This window comes from Harpia harpyja, chromosome 9, assembly GCF_026419915.1.
Source record: "Harpia harpyja isolate bHarHar1 chromosome 9, bHarHar1 primary haplotype, whole genome shotgun sequence".
Lineage (NCBI taxonomy): Eukaryota > Metazoa > Chordata > Aves > Accipitriformes > Accipitridae > Harpia > Harpia harpyja.
The window spans coordinates 43,556,382-43,575,318 of NC_068948.1; the positions used below are offsets into that span (position 1 = coordinate 43,556,382).

Sequence of the window (18,937 nt, forward strand, 5' to 3'; positions counted from 1 at the left end):
CTGCAGGTGTGCGTGCATCAACTTATGCATAAAGGCAAGAGGGAAAGAAGCAGCAAGGTAGATGCACGGGCAGGGCATTATTTTGTATGCTTTATGCCTCATAAATTACAGGTAGACCTAGTTCAAAATTGTGGCTGTTCCAGTAGAAAGGAAGGAAAACAATCCAGGGAGGGGGGATGGCAGAATTTACCACAAAATGCTTCAAATTTTCAGAAGAAAAAGAATATAGAATAAAAATTGGCTTAAAAAGCAAGATCTTTGATTTGGAAGTGCTATAGCATTACCTCGTGGGAGTTTGTGTATTGTCTCTCTGGGTCTTTTCTGCACATTGGGATCCTCCCTGGACAATCCCTTTCCTTTGGAGATATGACAGTGCATCTCCTCAGGTAAGGATGGTTTGGCTTGGAAGCCCAGACCAGAGGGAAGGGTAGGGAGTGTGACACACCAACCCCCATAGAGGACTGAAACATAGCATTTTTGAATCCCAATTCTGGAATTTTCCACAAAATCTTTTCTTTTCCAGTAATTTATTTTTGACATGTGATCAACATTTTCTGCAAGAGCAAGTTTTCATTTCATAACACATCCAGGCTGCTCTCAAAGTAGATTCTGACAGAACTAAGTTTATTTATAGAGCAACCATTTAACTCACAAAAAAGAGAGGCATCAAAGAGTTGCGTATAGTCATTAATAAATGGGACTAAAAGTTCCCATTCCATTTTTCTCTTGCCAGTTTTGAGTACATGATATTTAATGACCTTATTCAGAAAAATTTCAGGGGCAGCACTTAACCAGGGGCTTCAATTTAAACAAGTGCTTAAATGTGCTCTTGAATGATGCCCCAAGAGAGCGTACTTCTTTTTGGGAACAAAAGGACACTAGTGGGTTGCTTAGTAAAAGCACTGATGCCTTTTCGTCATTGAAATATTTGCCTGCGTTATTAACCCTTACTAGAAAGAATGCAGCAGGTGCCTGATGACTTTTACTTTGCATCCATCCCTTGCATCTGTAACTATAAAGCTCTGATTTTCCCTGCCCCGCAGCTTGTGTGCTCATTTACTCCAAGTGATTCAAGTGGAAAGGGGAGTGCAGCATGCTTGAGTTTAGCTCGTTTTAAAGGTTTTACAATTTTAAATTAGAGTTTACTCTTGCTCAGGGAACAGAACAGCTGGCAGTCGGCCTCGCAGGACTCAGGGAGCCTGGCTTCAGAGAGAGGAAAACTAGTACCAATTAAAAACCAGGCTTAGACTTGAAAACATTTATGTAAAATATGCAGCTTGAATCAAAAAAACCCTGGTGACATGATGCAGTCTTTGGCTGGTTGTTTTTGGGAGGAGCTCTTGACTCATTCCTACCTTCAAAGTTGACAGAGGGCAACACCCCAGGCTCATGGAAATAAAAGCTTTGTACCTTGTTATTCTTTCTTTGCATGTGCGCGCACACACGCATCTAAGTGTGGTGTGCAGGTTCTGCTATTCGCTCTACGTTGTATGGGTTTATAAGCAATGACTCGTATGTGCACTACAGACTCAGATGTATGTAACAAGAGCAAATATGCATATCTATAATGTTGAGAGACAGCTTGTGCCTGTCTGTACCCACGTATAATCTCTGTGTATTTTGATGGGAACGCTGTCTGTGCGGGTGAGCGGATAAAATCTCTCCTCTTGCTGGCACTATCTGCCTCATATCTGATGTAGCTAATGTGTATGGCTGAGCTATTTCCAATGATGACTGGGCCTAAAGGAGAAAATCAGTTCCCCATTATATACCACTTTGGGGCTTGGAGGACTCTGTATTCAAGACACCTCTAACATTACACATCCACACACGAGTACCAGATTCTGCACTACCTTGAGTCCTATGTAGCAATTTATCTCTCCAGAATGCCTATCAGATACTAACACCACAATCAAAGAGTATCACACCTCTGCTTTGCAGCTACCAGGAACAAAGGGGAAACATGCCATGGAAAAGGAAGACTTCATATCGATCTGTATCTAATATGTCTCTCCATCTCTTGCTCCCCCAATTCTAAGGCATGTATTATATCATCTCTTTCCATGTATATGGAAAAACATCCCAAGGCACTGAGCCTGATTTTACCCTCGGCTGCACATGCAGTTCCCATTAGCATCAATGAGAGCTGCTCATAAGTTCTGAATTTGGCCCCTGGGCTTGTCAGTCCAGAGCAACAGTGATCCTAGAAGGATCCTGATAATCAGAAAACATCCCCTGCCAATAATCACCAACTCATTAAATGTAAATGTTTCTTTTATATATGTTTGATTCGCTTTCTTCCCCTGAAGGACTAAACTTTTGGACATGAAGACCAGTGAATTAAGTTCACATCCAGCTGAGCAAAGACTGCATAACAAACACTTCCCTGTAAAATATCATCGCTGGAGGCCACTTTTTTTTGTTAAACGTCCTCAATTCATTATTCATAGGCTAGAGCCTTTGCAAATTTTTCCCCTCTCCAGCCCAACCCTCGGTGCGAAAGTGCTGAAGGAAGGAATGACTTTAAATACATTGGAGAACAGCACCATTAATAAATAATACAGTTTTAACCAACTTTGTCTAACATTGCTATAATTGAGTTATAAAAATTTCATATCAGATTTCTTGCCCAGATTCCTGTGGCTAGTTCAAGCAAAGAAGCACAGTGTGTAATACTTACTACTTCCTTAGGAGACAGGAAGCTGTAGAGCGGGAAGGTTTGGCTGGCTTTTTGGCTGGCCTGAACCTCTGCAGAGGAGCTTCGCTTTGCCGTGATCCTTGAATGGTGCCGGGAGTGTCTTCGCCGTGTTTTACGCCCTTCCTCCCGAGACCTGGCTCTGTGCCTCCAGAAGACACGAACAGTCAAACCGTTATTCCTTGGTATTGTAGTAGTGCCCATTACCAGCTCCATACAAACCCTCAGCAGCTCTGTGCTAGGCCATTGTGTGTGGGAGAAGGTCTTCCACATGACTGCTCTGTGGAGTCATGGTGGAGAGAAAAGGGCTGGTTTGCTTTTCTACTTTTTTAAAAAATATTTTGCATCCAGGCTTTGGACCCTAACCTCAAATTTCAGCTCCAATTCATGATTTTATGGTGGCTCAAGGCAAACCATACTTTCACAAACACGTGAATGTCCCTATCGTAATACACTTCCAAGAGAAGACACACTCTGCTCTTGCATGAACACCCCTCCAATTACTGACTGCATTCCTCCCTGCACTGATCATTGGGTTTTCATAAGAAAATTCCCAGTAGTTAGGAGGAGTGAAGTGGGAGCATGGGGGTGGTTTGTTCAAGTGCTTTCAGAAAACGTGAAACATGAACTCACAATGTGTATAAACTACGTGACCTGCTATTGCAGTGATGCCGGGTCTAGCACCAGTATCCACTTAGCTGGCCCCAGGATGCATCTGTCATCCACAGGACAGAGATTTTAATCAGGTCAAACACAGTGGCTATAGATTGCCATGGGCAAATATATTTCCATTGCTAAGACCGTGTTTAAGAGTTTCCTGGGACATCAGCAGTACAGAGCCCTTGGGCTGAGGAAGGGAGACTAAGCTGCAATCAGCTGTCATGGGCTGATCATTGGCCACGGGGATTAGAAGTGACTGTCAGACTGAAAAGCTGCAGCCACTGCTCCTTGAGGCAAAACCCTTCCACGGCCAAGACCACAAGAAGCTCAACCCCCAGTATGTGGCATAGCTGCTACCAGAATGGGATGTGGTTCTGCACAGAGTTTGTGGGTCACACAGGCTATTGCAATCACATCTGTGAGCCCACCGGGAAGTGTTGCAGGACACTCAGCTCAGGGAGCGGTGACGTTACCTGCTTCGGCAGCTGGGGGAATGGGAGTCAGAGCTCTCTGAGCGAGAGTGGCAGTGGCGGTGGCGATGGCGATGAGATTTCCGGGTGCGCCCACGAGAGCTTTAAGAAACAGAGAGGAAAACCGCAGTTAGACTAGCAGACTGGGGGGATGCAAGAACCAGCAGCTGGAGGCTGAAGTCAGTAACATTCGAATCAGAAAGGAGATCTGCGTTTTAAACCAAAGGGATTGGTGTATGAAACATCATGCAGGACACAGAGGCATGAGAAATTCTCCATCCCCTCATAGCTACACTGACATTTAAGGCAAGCCATCTTACCGAGATCTATGCTAGCATTTTAACTACAAGCTATTAGGTTGGCTCTGTAGCCTGCTGGAGGGAAGATCTATGGACTAGCATGCAGGAGTGCAGCAGACAGCACCAATCCTTCCTGCTTTCAAGACTTTAAAGAGCTATGCGCTTGCCCGCTCATCTGGTTGCCCTTCATCCTGCAGCCTACCCTAAGACAGCCAGCAAACAGCCTGGGACCTTCCCACTGCTGAGCCCCATTGGGGGAACGCCGTCCCTCTGGGCAAGCCATCGCAAAGCTCCAACCCTTGCATTTCTTGCTCCAACCGTCTCTGTAGTGCAGGCTCCTCGTTAAGGAGCAGATGCAGAAGGACGGGCTCCAAATAATACAGTACACTTGGTAACAGCCAGCCTTCCCCACGCTAGGTGGGAGGGTCTAGCCAGTCCTGTGGGCAGCTCTTACGGTTGCTATATAAACATAAAGCACAGCTTCCTTAACTGCAGCCTGCCCTATGCATGGTTCCTGCTTGAGGGGCAGGACCATTTTACCTGGCTTCTTGTAGGTGTCCAGCCACTGCTGCTCCCTTTTCTGACAGGGCCACAGGACAGTTACCAGCAAACCGTGCATAGGGACCCAGGTTCAGTGCCCTGCTGTGCTTTCCTTTGCTCCATTCAGGCTGTTACTGATGGACTCCCTGGCTCTATTACTGAAGGGCTGCTGTTGCCTGTGCCAACAGCTGAAGTCCTGCATGCAGAGAGCAGGGCGATGTGGGTGGCAGGCTACCTGTCACCTTCTGTGCCCATTCCCTCTCATCGTTCCCCGCCACGGCAGTTATTTTAGATCTGGTAGCGTAACCATCTGCTCAGGCTGGCATCACTGTGCCAGCAGGCAAAGCTAACGATGGGTTAGCTGGTGGGAACAGTCTGGTTTCATGGCCACACTGTACTAGTCACTGACAGCACTAATACGGCTTGCTTGGACAGCATTTAGCAATTTGCTCAGCAAAAAAAAAAAAGAAAACTCAGCAAATCAATTGCTTGAGAACAGCATCTCCTTTAAGACAAAAGGGCAACCTCCAGGGCAATTGCTTGAACTCTGCCTGGCTTTTTTCTCTGATGCTTTTCACGCCCTATGATTATATTTTTAAAAACTTCACATTTGGGGATCCTCATTCCTTATTTCCATATAGCTGAAATCAGCAACACTGAACATCTCTCCCTCACATGGTGGATTTGTGTGATAATCCCCATGTTTGCTCTTCACTCTCTGCATCAGTCCCTCCAGTTTAAGTTTTCCCTTTCTGCAGGAGGAAAAACTGGTCCTGTGTGATTTAGATAACCAGTTGCTTGACACAAAGATAAGCCAAAGCAGCATGATTATACAAAAATCCTCATCCAAGATGGCTCATGGGATCTATCTGATCCACACCTGGGAGCAATAAGAAGGTTTGCAGAAACTGGGAGTGGCTCAGCTCTGATTTGTGAGCTGAAAGATGAGGGCTAAAATGCCTTGGCTGCTTTATCCCCAAAGAGCAATTCTAGCAGCTCTCGTTCCCCTAGGTCAGTGCATATCTGCAGGGCATCTGATCTTTGTTTTAACCACACCGTTAGGCTATTGCATACTGGCCAGTGCTATGCTGGGTTGGGGAGGTGCCTGCTTTTACTGATAACCTAGGAAGCCTCAGTTTTACCACTGAGATTTCTAGGTGCACAGCAGCCTAGTTTGAGGAGAGAGAGAGAAAAAAAAAAAAAAAAAAAGGTGGCTGTGCTACTGAATATGCAGAAATCGTAGAGAAAAGGAGGTGGCCTTTCTGCATGCAACAGAGATGGCCTGTGCAGGCAGTGCAACATGTTCTGCACCTCATGGATTCCCAATCTCTTCAGTCCCAGTGCATACTGGGGTGACACTGGCGGTGTTGGGCTATTGTCCCTCTGTCACCTTTCTGCCTAAGGACTAGAAGTTCTGTTGGAAAGAATTAAAGGGCAGGTCCTACTGTATACCAAATCAACCAGCAGATTTCCATCTGCTAGCTCAGCTTCTGTCTCTAGTAGGGTATCCCAAGTACCAGCGAAGCCAACCAGGGGTTTGGTGCCCAGGGTTCAGCCCCAGAACTGTTTCCTTGCTCTGAAAGCAGGTGAGAAGCCGCAAGCTGCAATTCCCAGGAGAAGCCAGTGAAGGAAGCGAAAAACAGAGAAGGCTTACAGGCCTTCCTTCCAGCCCTGAGGAACCGCATTTTATACCATACCGCTTGATTGTGTCCCCCATAGGATAAGGATTGTGCTCTGCTCACACTCCATGGCAGAAGGGAACCTCAACCCCAGATTTTTACAACCTCCATCACCTCCAAACAATCCCTTCTCTTCCCTAGTCCCCATTGCCTTCTGCTCCCATTTGGATATTTGGTTGTACTGTATGTCATGAGTAGCCCCTACCGTAACCTCCAAAAGCAGCAAACAAGGAGGAGCTAAGGCCCTTCCCAGTAAGAGTGTGCCAGCCTGCCCTTTGGGCAGTGGAGGCTGTGGGGCACCGTGATCTGCAGATTTGAGTTCATCCTCTCATGCTGACCTCATCAGAAAAGCTGGAGTCTCTGCTCAGGACTGGATGAACAAGACACTGTACATCCTTGTGAGATTCAAAGAATGTACTGAATGAGGTAGCACAAAAGAGAGGGAGAGGAAAGATCTCCAGCCTCTACAAACCCTTTTCCATTCCAGCAAAACCAGAATTGCTAGCTTTAGCTGCAAAATAATCCCAAGAATTGCTTAGGGCTGTGCAGCCGGCGTTAGCTCCAGGGAACCCACCACATCAAGCACTTCCTAGCCCCACAGCTCTGCGCAGGCAGGGCAGGGAACTCCATGAATTGCTACTTACTGTTTTTTGTGTTTTCTTTCTTCCTTTCTCTTACTTTTGGGGCTTGAAGAACTAAATAAGAAATGGCTAATTAATTCGGAGATTTCTGTTCCGATAAAAAGCTGCACAATCACATGTCAATGTTACAGCTAGATTGCCCAAGAGCGTGCAATAAGAATGAAAGGGATTAAATGGTTCTGCCGCAGCACAGGGGGTCTGAGTGCCTGCTGACAAATCTGGCTCGTGGGCTTGGCCCAAAAAGGATCCTCAAAGGGATCAGCCATCCTGGTGATTTTGCATTTTCCCATAGAGAAGATGAATACTTCTTGATACTGTACACGCACGTACTGGAGAGTTCTTCCAGTACACACCTGGAAAGCCACTGAATCTGAATGTTTCAAAGATGGGCACTGCTGTGGGATGCCAAACTGTTTGCAAATGAAACTATAAGAGAAATGAAGACTCAATATGCAGGATGGATGCAACATGGATGAGGTTGCCAGGGGCTAGGTTATACTAAGAGGTCTTTGTCAGTTATGTGCTTGATTGCACAGGTTGGGCTGGAGACCTGATTCCAGTGGAGTCTGAAGAACACATAAGGCTGAATAGGGAGAGGGTAGCCCCAGACCCACAGGGAATGCGGGGAGCCAAGGGGATTCCACAAGGAGATACAGGAGAAAAGTGTCTTCTGCCCCCACCCAGTGAACATCAACCTTGTGAGATCTTGAAGAGACCACTGAACTAATTTCTCAAGGACCACTCACACTTTTTCAACTCTTACCTGTGTCTTCTTTTCTTTGAAGATAGCCTGCAAGACACAAATATGTACATTGAATACAGGGTCTCACAAAACTGGAAATTTGAATCAGAGACAATGTGTTTAGGCCGAGCGTTAGCCTGAGCATTGTGAGACCACCTCATGTTGGGCAGCATGGCCCTGGCTGTCCTTTAGCCAGCTGGCAAGGGGGTAGCTGAGAAATGCTGGTGTGGTAGAAGTGACTAGCACACTCTACAAATAACTGAGAATATGATCTTCAGGATAACAGTTCTATAGAGATCAGATACATGCTGTCCCTGGTGGGTCCCTTTTCTCTGCTACTGCCTCCAGAGTCTTGCACTGCACTTAGTTTGAGGGTGCAGAGGTGAGTCCATTCCCTAGTTTTCTGTATGAAGGACCAAGTAGCATTCAAAGGAAAAATCCTTTCTGTATAACTCCAGAGCAGCCTCACAGCCAAACCAGCATCATGCCTCTGTCTTGCCTCCTGGAGCACCTCTGGGATGACACAGGAGCCACTGTGCTGGTGGTCCTCATAGAAAACCCTGGGAGCATGGAGGAGACTCTTCCTTGCAGGGAGGCCTGTCCCCAGTACACCGCACAGCCTGCTGTGTCTCATCTCGGCTTGGAGCACAACATCCTGCAGAAGATGTGGCCTGAAGTCCTGCCTAGAGGCACCGTGAGATTGCCTGTGGCAAGCTCAGTTAGGATCTGTAGTTGAAGTGCTACCAGGTGTCTGGAAACAACCTCCATTGGTCACTAATGCTTAATGGTTTATCCTTTGGGGATACTTTTGGGGACCAGCTACAGCTTATCCTTGGCTTACAGGGGCATAAATGGGTACTAAAGGTTCAAAGCCAAGGAGCATCAGACCCAGGACTTCCATCAGGAGATGACGTGCATAAAAGACCATAAGAATCCCTCCTTGGGAAGGAGGTATTTTAAAGGAGTTTCTGTATCCTTGTCTCTCCTCGTCCCTCCCTCCCTTTTCTTTAAGATTCAACATCAGCTTTTCACCGTTATCCATTTTTGGTAGCTTCTCTCTTTGGTTCAATATATTATAAATACATGAACTTTCCAAGGGAGATGCATCCACTGTTCTCTTCAAATATTGGTTTAACGGTTGAGAGAAAACAGTGAAATATTTGCAATTTTAAAATTTAATCGTGCTCTTTGAATTAAACATGGGCTTCAGAAGGGGAACATGGAGGCAGTCACCCAGAGCTGGGAGGGAAGACTGAGATGTGGATGTGGGGAGCTGGGTCTGAGCCTTTTCCTGGTCCAAACGCTGACACTTTCTGCAGGCTGAGGAGAAGGGAAAGGGACCGGCGCAAGCCCCGAGCACCGATCCTGTTGGAATCCCAGAGGATGGGAGCCACGTGAAATGGGACAGCAAGGACAGCAGGCAGAGGCTCTGCAGACCTCGTGGTGATTTGGCTCATCTGTCTCTCTTCCCCCACACCCCGACAGCTCCTATTTATCCGTTTGCACTGGGAGTGCACCCCATTTCATGCCCTCCTCGCCCAGAGGGACAGCGGCTCTGCCCCTCCTCGGCTGTCCGGCTTTCACCTCCCAGTGGGGCTCTGCCCTCCGGGCAGCCATTATGAAGAGTCGGGAGTTTGACGCCTCTCTCTGCCTCCTGGCGCCGGGCTCGGCCAGCTGCCCGACGGCAGTAACGCCTTCCACCCCGTCCAAACCTTCCCCAACAGCCGCTGCCAGCGAGGAATTCCGTTTTCAAGGGGAAAAAAAAAAATACCTGTTTCTTTTTCGCTTCTTGGAGCTTTTCTTCTTCTTCTTCTTCACAGGCGAGGGGCTGTAGGAGGGAGACCTGAGGAGGCAGAGGGGCATTAGGGACCGCAGGGCTCCCCACAGCCCTCCCCAGACACCCCAACCCTGACCCTGTCACCAGTGGCATCCCCACGGGGTGGAGAGGGGCCAGGGGCTGCCGCCCCCCCCCCAGGGCGGGCTGTGGGGTGAGCCCCAGCCCAGCATCTGCTGCCCTGAGGGGAGGGTGAGAAAATGGCGGCTCCTCCCTGGGCCTGTGGAAACCCCCAGCCCCTCGCACCTCCCCGCAGGGTATCCAGCCTCCATTTTACACCCACTTTCTTCCCTCACACGCGGCCGAGGACTGCCTGTTCCCTCCCACCCTCACCTCCTTCGCTTCTTGCGGCCGGATTTCTTCTTCTTCTTCTTCCCCCGGGCTGGCAGCGGCGCACGCTCCCCATAGCACGAGGGGCTGAGGAGGGGGAAAAAAAAAACGAAAATCAAAAGTTATAAAAATAAAACCTGAATCAGCTCACATGGGACTGCTCTCTCCCCTCCCCACCTCAGGGACATCTGGGGCAGAGACATCAGTTTTCACGGTGGACCTGGGGTGCAGGCAAGTGCCTAATTACCCTCTAACGAATAATTTAGTCACAGTTTAAATGAAGTGTCTGCTCCGCGGGTCTAATGGAGATATAATGAGACAGCTACTGTACACCACAGCGATGCCAGCTGATTATTTAAAACGTGTTTGCTGAGGTTAACAACTCCGTAACAGATTTATAGGTTTTGTTGCTCTTTGTAAATATGCTTTAAATAATTAATTGGCATTTAATTTGCATACAATAATTATTGCAACTATAATAAAAGACTTGACATATGTTAAATAGCAATTGATTAGAAATATATATTTCTTGAGATGCTATGGTAATTTAATGAGATATGCATCTCTTACACAGTTGTTAAACCTTGAAAAAAAAAAAAAAAAACCCTCCTGTAAATTAATTTCTTTTTTAAACATATGATGCCAAATCACGTTACATTTCAATGAAAAGCAAATACCATGGTTAAATTAATTCAGAGCACTGGGCTGAAAATATGACAGATACTCCATGGCTACTCATTAACCAAAGCAAACTCTCATGAAGACAGTGGCAGCCTGGGGATCCCCAGGTTAATCCCCTGGATCAGGGGGATCAAATCAACCCGTGGATCCCCTAATTGATCCCCAAATGGATCCACAGATGAAGTTTATGGGGGGCACAGCCAGCTTCCCAGGGGTCCTGCAAAATCAGTGTTGGAAATGAGAGTGCTGCATTTGTGCATCAGTTTCCCCACTTCTCACCCCACTGGCAGGAGGAGCTGCTAGCAGGGAATGTGCAAAAGCAGCCCCATGTTTGGAAAATGCTGTGGGACCTTCGCTGCAGAAACCGGCTGAAAATGGAGCACTTTCTGCAGAAAGAACAAATGTTATCATTATTAAGAGTCCTAACACACAGCAAATGTCACAGCACATTGACCTGTGTAACAGGGGCTGTAACAGGGGGATGTGGCGGGGAGACTCAGGCTCCACTGCCCCCTGACACTTGCTCACCCAGGGCTTGAATTGCTACCAAAATTACACTATCAAAAAAAGCCAATTGCTTAGTACTTTTAATACACTTTTCCTCGCCCTCTTTCTCCTCCCAAGGATTTCACCAACCAGTAGAAGCACTGTTAGGAGATACGGCACACCTTGGGCTTAGTGGGTCTTTTGTCTGCATTAAGGTAGAAAAAACGTGTTTTCCAATACAGCTCATTGTTGCTAAGCTCAGACATCTGCCCAAAGACACCTTAAGGGTCCGTGCCAGAGCAGGGACCTGAACACCCATCTCTGCCCTTCAGTTATCAGGATGCTCAAACCCAGCTCCCACGCGCCTTCCCCTAACATTTGGGCCCTAAGATTTGGGCTCCCCACAGCAAAAAGGTCTGGGTGCATCTCAGCTCCCCCTCGCCCAGGGCCACGGCCAAGGGAAAGCACGGAGAAACCTCTGACTGTACTGTGCGGCCACAGGCGGTTTCTGTAGAGCCCTTCTCCCTCTCTCAAGACAAAGCCTTTTGTCTTTGATGTGGAAGCTTTTACCCTGCGCTGATCTGACTTTAATTGTTTCTCCATGATTGTAATCAAAGTCTAATTAAAAGTACGCTTTAGATTATTGTTCCGCTTAGCCTGAAATCTGAAGATATGAAATGTGCTTCCTTGCTCTTTCTTTCCAGTATCTTTAACCGAATGGAGAGGCTTTAATCCCAGAGAGAGTTTAGCAGTCAGGGCTCAGAGACCCTCGCCGCTTCATTTACAACATTCAATTCATTTTTCCCCTCTCAAGTTGTCAGGGGCTAACAATGAACTGATAATGAAGCTGTGTCTTAATGAAACCAATGCTGCTGGTCTGATCTAGGCTTGGGGAGAGGGGAATCGCTGAGGGTGATGCCCAGCCAGGGGTACCCTGCAGACCTGGTAGTGCACAGGGATGCTGGCAGGTTGCCTGTCTTCCAGCCAGGGCTACTTGCAAGGATGCTGTAAGAGCAAGATGTGGAGTGGAAGCAAACTGCGGGTTTCTCCCTGCAGACACGCACGGGGATTTCATACAATTGCATACATTTGCTGTACACTCACACGGTCATTTAAGCCATCCCCAGCTCTCACAGACCCCCAGAGGAGCTGGGTAAACAGTCACAGACGCCTTCTCTGCCATCCCCCTGCTTCGAGGTGACCCCGCTCACAGCCCTGGCTCCTACCTGCGTGACCTGCGGTGAGCATGGTCTCGTCTCTCCTTCCCTTTTGTACAGCCATTGGTGGTGGAGCTCTCCTTGACTGCACGACCACTCAGCTTTTCGGGACGTCTGTCCTCCGCAGGGTACGACAGGCAGCTGAGTGTCCCACTACAGGAGCAAGAAGAGAGAAAGAGAGCAATAAAGAACCGTCCATTCAGCTGGGCTTGTTGGCTGAAGGTTTCCCATGTACTGGGGAATCCCCTTTCCTTTCCACAGGCAGGATCTGTGCTGCTGTGAAGGAGAGCTGCAGGTTGCTCTCGGGCCTCCTGAGCCTGTGGTGCTCAGCACCGCAGTGGGAAATAGTCCTACAAGGCTCCGGAAAGCCCACATTTCCAAGCCAAGCTGCGCCCCAGCGCGGGCACGCTGCGCTCAGCTTTCAGGCAGAGATGCCAGGAGCATCGTGCAGCCAAGGAGCAGCTGGACAGCCCCATACTGCGGGGACAGCACAGGGTCCGGATCCAATGCCACAGAAAGGGGCAATGGTAGCTAATCAGACCAGCACCCCTAGACATCTTCCTCTGTGTTGTGGATTTTAGCTTACCAGCTCTACAGAGATAGCACTGGTGTTGCACTCTGATAGGAAAAAAAAAACAACTTTGGCATTTCAAATGCCATTCTCCAAACCTGCTATCGCATTACTAATATCTTGCCACACATCCTCATCCTATCACCCTTGCCAGCACTCAAGTGGAAGCAAACTTTTGGCAACTAGGGAAAAGCCCTCTTCCCGGCTCCTACAAATAGGGTTCTGGGCCAGTAAACACACCTGGTTCTGCTGAAAGCCCAAACTGGAGAACCTGGGACAGCCCAGCAGAGCTAAAGTGAACCACCTGGGCCAGGCAGGTGCCTGCAAGAGTCCTGGGGAGACCATGAGAGTTGGCTAGGAGCAGAGCGAGGGCAGGGAAAGCCTGGGGTGAGAGGTCTCCAAGAAACATGAGGCTGGGGCAGGGTGAGTTGAAATAGAGAAAGCAGCCAAATGGAGAAAACAAACCCAAACGAGCCTGAGCTGAGACACTTGGGAGGAAAGTAAATAGGCTTCTAGGCCCTGCAGATGTTTATTTCAAAGAACTGAAAGATTAATGGAAAGCCATAAACCATACCCAGCAGGGGCGCCGAGAACACTATGGTTTTGATGTCTTCCAGAGTATTATTCAAATAAATAAAGCAAGCATTGGCATGTCCAAGCCCAACCTGGCTGCTGGGTGGTACCAATGATGGGTTGGGCTCAGGTGGCAGTGAAAGTGTCCCCGTTTCTTCCCATTATCATTTTGAAGCCAATCTCAGGAACAGGTTGTGGGTGTTGCTTTGGGGTTTAGCCATCCCCAGGTCAGCTCTGCAGGGTCCCACGGCTGTGTCTGCCACCTGACCTACCTCCTCCCTTCGGAAAACAGCACGCCAAAGCCCCCAGGCCATGTGGACCCCACCGGAGCAGGGAGAGTTTGGGATGTCCCCCTGCCAGCCCCGCAACCACAGTGGCTCAGGGATACTGGGAGGGTGTTTTGGCTGCAAAGACCATGACGGCCATCACACGTAGGCTGTGGGAATAGGAACAAGGAGCTGGGGCCAGGTGCATGCTGCACATCTGGGGAGTTAAATGGGGGGCCAAGAGGGTGGTTAAAGAGCGATGTGATGCTAAAACGGCACGTTAGCCCTGGTTAGGCATGGCCAGAGGTTTGCATGCCCCAGGGAACATCCCGCTGCCTGCCCCAGCCATGAGCAACACTGGGGCTGGAGTTGGCACAGGAGCACCTGCAGAAGAAGGGTCACCCCTCTCTTTTCACCTGTGTTTTCTCTCTCAACAAACTCCCACTTTCTCTAATAGCTGACTCCTTCTTGGAGGCCGTTTTGTAATGCCTGAACATTTAAGGATGCGCATCAGCCAAATACAAGCAACAGGGATCAGTGTGGGGAAGCTGGGTGAAATATTTCTGGCCCAGGACATGCAGGAGGTGATGGTCCCTCTGGCTTGAAAAATCTATTACTCTGCTTGTAATAAATCCCCCAGTCACTTCCCAACGTCTATGTTATTTTTAACCATCTGGGAAGCTACATGGTTAATTGCTTTCTTTGTGTGAGCTAATTAGCTCGTGGCCTTTCCAGAACCCCTTTTAAGAACAGTCTTCTGAGGCTCAATCATTAGGATCCATTAAAAATGTCCCCAAATTAATGACCTGTGCAAAGTCTGGGCTGGACCAGCTCCAGCAGTGGAGGCGGGAGGGTTCCTCCTCGGACTGGCGGCACGCTGGGGCACCACTACCTTGCAGGAGGGACCCGGGCATGGCCGGTGATGTCCCTGTCACCCCGTCCTCTGCTCCCACTAATGGGATTTTCAGGTCCTGGGGTTAAAACATATTGGCCTTGAGGCAACCAAAGACTACTGTCCTGAAACGCGCTAGGAACCCTTTCTTCTGGGCTTGGAAGTAATTATTGATGGAAATAATTATTCTCCAATTCCATCAAAGGCTGGCTTCAATTCAACCAAATGGCCTCCTCTGATGAATGCTGAGAGTCACTAATGCTCTAAACTGGCTGGTAATCCCCTTGTGTTAAGTTCCATAGACATTGATTGAATATATATATAAAAACATTTTTTTTGTTGTTGTCTTTCCTGTCTTTCATGACTGATATAAAAGTGCTTGCACTTTGGAGTGAACAATTACTGTGGCCTCAACAGAGAGGATTATCACACCTTCCCCTGCCGGTCCCCACCTGCAGCAGAAAGGAGAAAACCTCTGTGGGTGCTTTGCTGGATCCCAGGAGCAGGCAGGAGGAAGAGGAGGCAGGAAGGATGCCCAGGGTTTGTCCTGCTGGGGGGCAACAGTGCTCCACCATTGGAGCGAGGACCGCAGCCTCTCCGCCCAACGTATGGGTTGCATGTTTGTCCCTGAGGATGCACTTCTGGCCATGGGCAGCCGGGCCAGGACAAGGCAGCTGCCCGCCCGTCCTGCCTGCTCTCCAAGTTTCTCCATTTCCATTAGACAATTCGATTGCTTGCACTCATTTTTCTTTTTTCTTTCTTTTTCCCACGCAGAAATCCAGCCTATCCATCAGACCTGTCCAAAAACAGCATCCCTACTCCTGACGGGGAGACCTCACACAGCAGGGCACCCGCCGGGCTGCCTGCAGCCAGCTCAGAGCAAAACATGCCCTGTGCAACCTCCCACGATAAACCCCTCGCCTTGTCCTTTCCCTTCATAGCAGTCTCCAGTCCAGGAGGGGTTTTTTGGGCTCATGGTAATTTTTGCCAGCTTTTCAGTGGCTGGAAGGGAAGCAGCAGGCATGCAGGGCTCTCGCCTCTCCCACCAGCCCAAGCCTTTCACTGCTTTTTACAACCCAGCCAGCCCATCTCCGCATTTTGGTATCAGATTTGGGCTCTCCCATATTTTCCTTCCCTAACAGAATGTGTTGACAGCAGAGGGAAATGATCTATTGCTACCCTAATAGAAATGATGCAGAAAAGGTCACTGGTGGGAAAGAACCCAAATATTCCTCATTTAAAGGGGGGTGAAACCACAATAAAACACTATGGCCGTTTGGAAGAGAAAGGGACAGGTGATGGCAGCCTGCCTGTGAGGTGGTGGTGGGGGGGGGCTGTTTATTTCTGCAAAGCTTGAACCGCTTCCCACCAGCTTTTCCCAAACGCACGTCATGTTTCTGAATCCCACTGGGCTCCCTGCTGCCGGCAGCGCCCCGCGGAGCCCCCTCGCCAGATGCCACCCCATCCTTCCTCCCTTCCCGGGGGGCTGGCATGTCACCTCCAGGTTGTAGTGGCACCAAGGAGGCCAGTTAACCACGCTGCGGCCCCTGCGCGCCGCAACGGCTCCCTTTGGGACTGGACATCACTGTTTGCTGGGGAAAGGTAGAAAGTCACTGACAGGATCGGCGGGAGGCTTTTGCACTGGTTGTCGTACCGGAGCCAGAGGTGGCCGTGCGCATGGGTGGCAGGATAAGGCCACTTCTCTGCAGAGGCCAAGGAAAACGCAAGACCTTGCAAACTCCCACGTTTGCAAGACATGGGAGATGCGCTGGGCTCAGCAAAGACCCCTCAAGGAAGTTGTTAAAGACGTGCTGTGGCCTCCGGAGTCGTGGGGGCTTAAACCAGCCCATCCATGGGGAAATATCCCCCCTCCCTGTTAGCCCCCACAGGATTGCACTGCCCTTCCTGCCCACGGATGGATCCTGGGACCCTTCCCAGAGGACGAGGCGAAGGCACAAGGTATTCGCTGCCTCAGGGAGCAGACCTAACTCACAAACCATCCCCATTCCTCCATCCTGGACCGCCGCGCTCGGTGCCATGGCCAAGTGCCATCTCATCGGGCCATGAAATGTGGCACTTGGTGACACACGCTTCACCGGGAGCTAGACCCAATGACACCCGTCCCACCGATCCCGCAGGGATGTGCAGTCGGGGTGGGTTTGGTGTGCACTTGAGATCCCTGCATGCTGGCGTCTCAGCGCTGCCAGGGCCGGGCAGCTGCCTTCCCCTGCCTGCAGGCTCCTGCGTCCCAGCCGAGCTCCTCTGCCCTGGTCCCGCAGCAGTCTCCTGCCACAAAGCTTTCATCAATCATCCTTTTCCCCTGCGGTAACTCAGCTCCTCTTCTCGAGAGGAGAGAAAAGCAGGAAAATTGCCTTCCTAGTGACCTTTCAGCTGCCAGACCCTGCTACCAGGCCATCTCCCTACCCGCAGCAGCATCGTCCCTCGCCTCCGCAGGATGGGCTCCAGCAGTCCCAGCCCTCGGTGGCCTTGCCACAGCCCCTCTGCCCTTTTCAGCTGCTTTGCAAGCAGCAGCTTAAGCACACTGGGGCTGGATCATGCTAATCAAGGCTTTTTTTTTTTTTTTTATCATTTATTTTACTTTGCACATGCAGCTGGGTTGGGTGCTGGATGCACCCAGCCGCATACACAAGCACTTCGGAGGCCCCGAGCACTGACTGCACTTGGCAGACCTGCACTGACAGCATTTCCAAGCTCAGGACAGAGTATCTGGGAAAGCCAATACAGAAACTTTACTACCTTACCCTTTTCAGCCCTCGCTGGCTCCACATTCCCATCATCTCTACAGCCCCCACTGAAAACATAGGAGCGGCTCCAGCCAACCAGAGCCCCGAAAATGAAAAAGGTTAAAACATCTCTGATGATCCTATTAGTTGTGAATGTTTCACTGGCATTAAACCAATGATGGATGCCTCGCCAGGGGACTGGGAACATCAGCCCGTGAAAGCACGTGGCGTCGGTGGCAGGCGCACCGCCCCGAGGGGAAGCAGGAGAAACTCCTGCGCCCGCAGCCCCTCGCACCAGGGATGCTCTCGCTGCTTCTCCTGAGTAACGTGGAAAAAGTGGGTGGACACATGATTGAATATCTCACCTTTCCTCTCCTTTCCTCACCTGGAGGTTTTGGCTGTGCAGGAGGAGGCAGGCGGTGGGTTGAGGTCCCTGCTCTCCCGGATCCCTGCGGCTCTCTGCCACGGCCACCTCCGATGCGCTACTGCCTTGGGGTCTTGGCCCCGGTAGACTGAGCTGCTCCCGGGGTTTCTAAAATCTACCACTTTGTGCTGAGAAGCCTTTTGGTGCTGGCAAAATGACACTTTTATTTTCTCTCTTGCTCTCTGGCTTTGCTCATCTGATTGAAAAAGAAAATGGTCGAACCGTTCCTTTGTCCCGGGAGAGGGAGGGGGCAAAAAAGATGGTTGTAAAGACATTTCCAAGCAAAAACTCCAGCAGATATGTTTACGTAAATCTCTTTGAAACATGCACTAAAAATACCTCTTCAAAATTAGGAGATGGGGAAAATTGTAAGTGCTTCCCACAAACACACACACATACACAAACACCCCATGGCAGGTTCTTTCCCCACCTCATTCAAACCGTTATTAGTGCGGCAGGAGCCCTGCAGTTTGTTATTGAAAATTATAATAGCAAATAACCGAGATATTTTCCCTGATTACGTAGACTTCAAGCCAGTTCAATTTTAATCTTCTCCCCACTATTTTTCCTGTGCATCAGCAGAGGCACCAGCTGCAGAAATGCGCGTGGTTTTCTTGAGGCAGTTTAAACACAGAAGAGAAATACAATTCTGTAATATACATTTTTCATCCAATTTTTGCCAACCACCACTTGCCTCCCCCTCCTGCTCCCGGGAACCCTGCGTCCTGCTGCAAACCTGTATGCAGCAGCATCTCCTTTTGCTTCTCGGACTCCAGAAAGATTTAACGACCGCTCTTATCGCATCCCGGGCCAAAAAAGCAGCTTGGCTCTTTATTTTCCAGCAGTTGATTGATTTGCTATGCATGGTTGAATCAGAACAGAGGAGCTTCCCTGCTGGAAGAGGCCCCGGTAGCGGCGCAGGGTCAGTGCCAGATGCTTCGGGGGATACTGTGCGGTGGCAGCCCACGGGGAGGGCTCTGTCCCGGGCACCAGCTGGCGGCGGCGGCGGCTCCCGCTGCGCAGCACAGGATGGATGGCTCTGGCGGAGCGTAAAACTCCACGAGGGAAAGCGATGCTCCCGTGGACCATCTTTCTTAGGTAGGGTCAGGCACAAAGGCGAGCACAGCTTCTCCCTGCTGCCCACAGTTGGGTGCCCTCCTCCCCCGGGGCACCGGGACCCCCGTCCCCCTTCC

At 49.7% G+C, this 18,937-nt stretch overlaps 1 protein-coding gene across 3 annotated transcripts in view; it reads right to left on the reverse strand.

The window, feature by feature from the left end:
- The window catches only part of SRRM4 (serine/arginine repetitive matrix 4), a 50,707-nt gene that overhangs the window by 16,932 nt on the left and 14,838 nt on the right, over positions 1 to 18,937 (reverse strand). The window contains exons 2-8 of one of the 3 annotated variants that reach the window (XM_052797280.1): positions 12,284 to 12,427; positions 9,894 to 9,977; positions 9,498 to 9,569; positions 7,748 to 7,774; positions 6,988 to 7,038; positions 3,829 to 3,927; positions 2,681 to 2,837 (exon numbers count right to left, since the gene is read on the reverse strand). In XM_052797280.1, the coding sequence (XP_052653240.1) occupies positions 2,681 to 2,837; positions 3,829 to 3,927; positions 6,988 to 7,038; positions 7,748 to 7,774; positions 9,498 to 9,569; positions 9,894 to 9,977; positions 12,284 to 12,427 (634 nt within the window). Of the gene's footprint in view, positions 1 to 2,680; positions 2,844 to 3,828; positions 3,928 to 6,987; positions 7,039 to 7,747; positions 7,775 to 9,497; positions 9,570 to 9,893; positions 9,978 to 12,283; positions 12,428 to 18,937 lie in introns of all 3 variants that reach the window. The other 2 variants (XM_052797279.1, XM_052797281.1) reach the window with 2 other exon arrangements.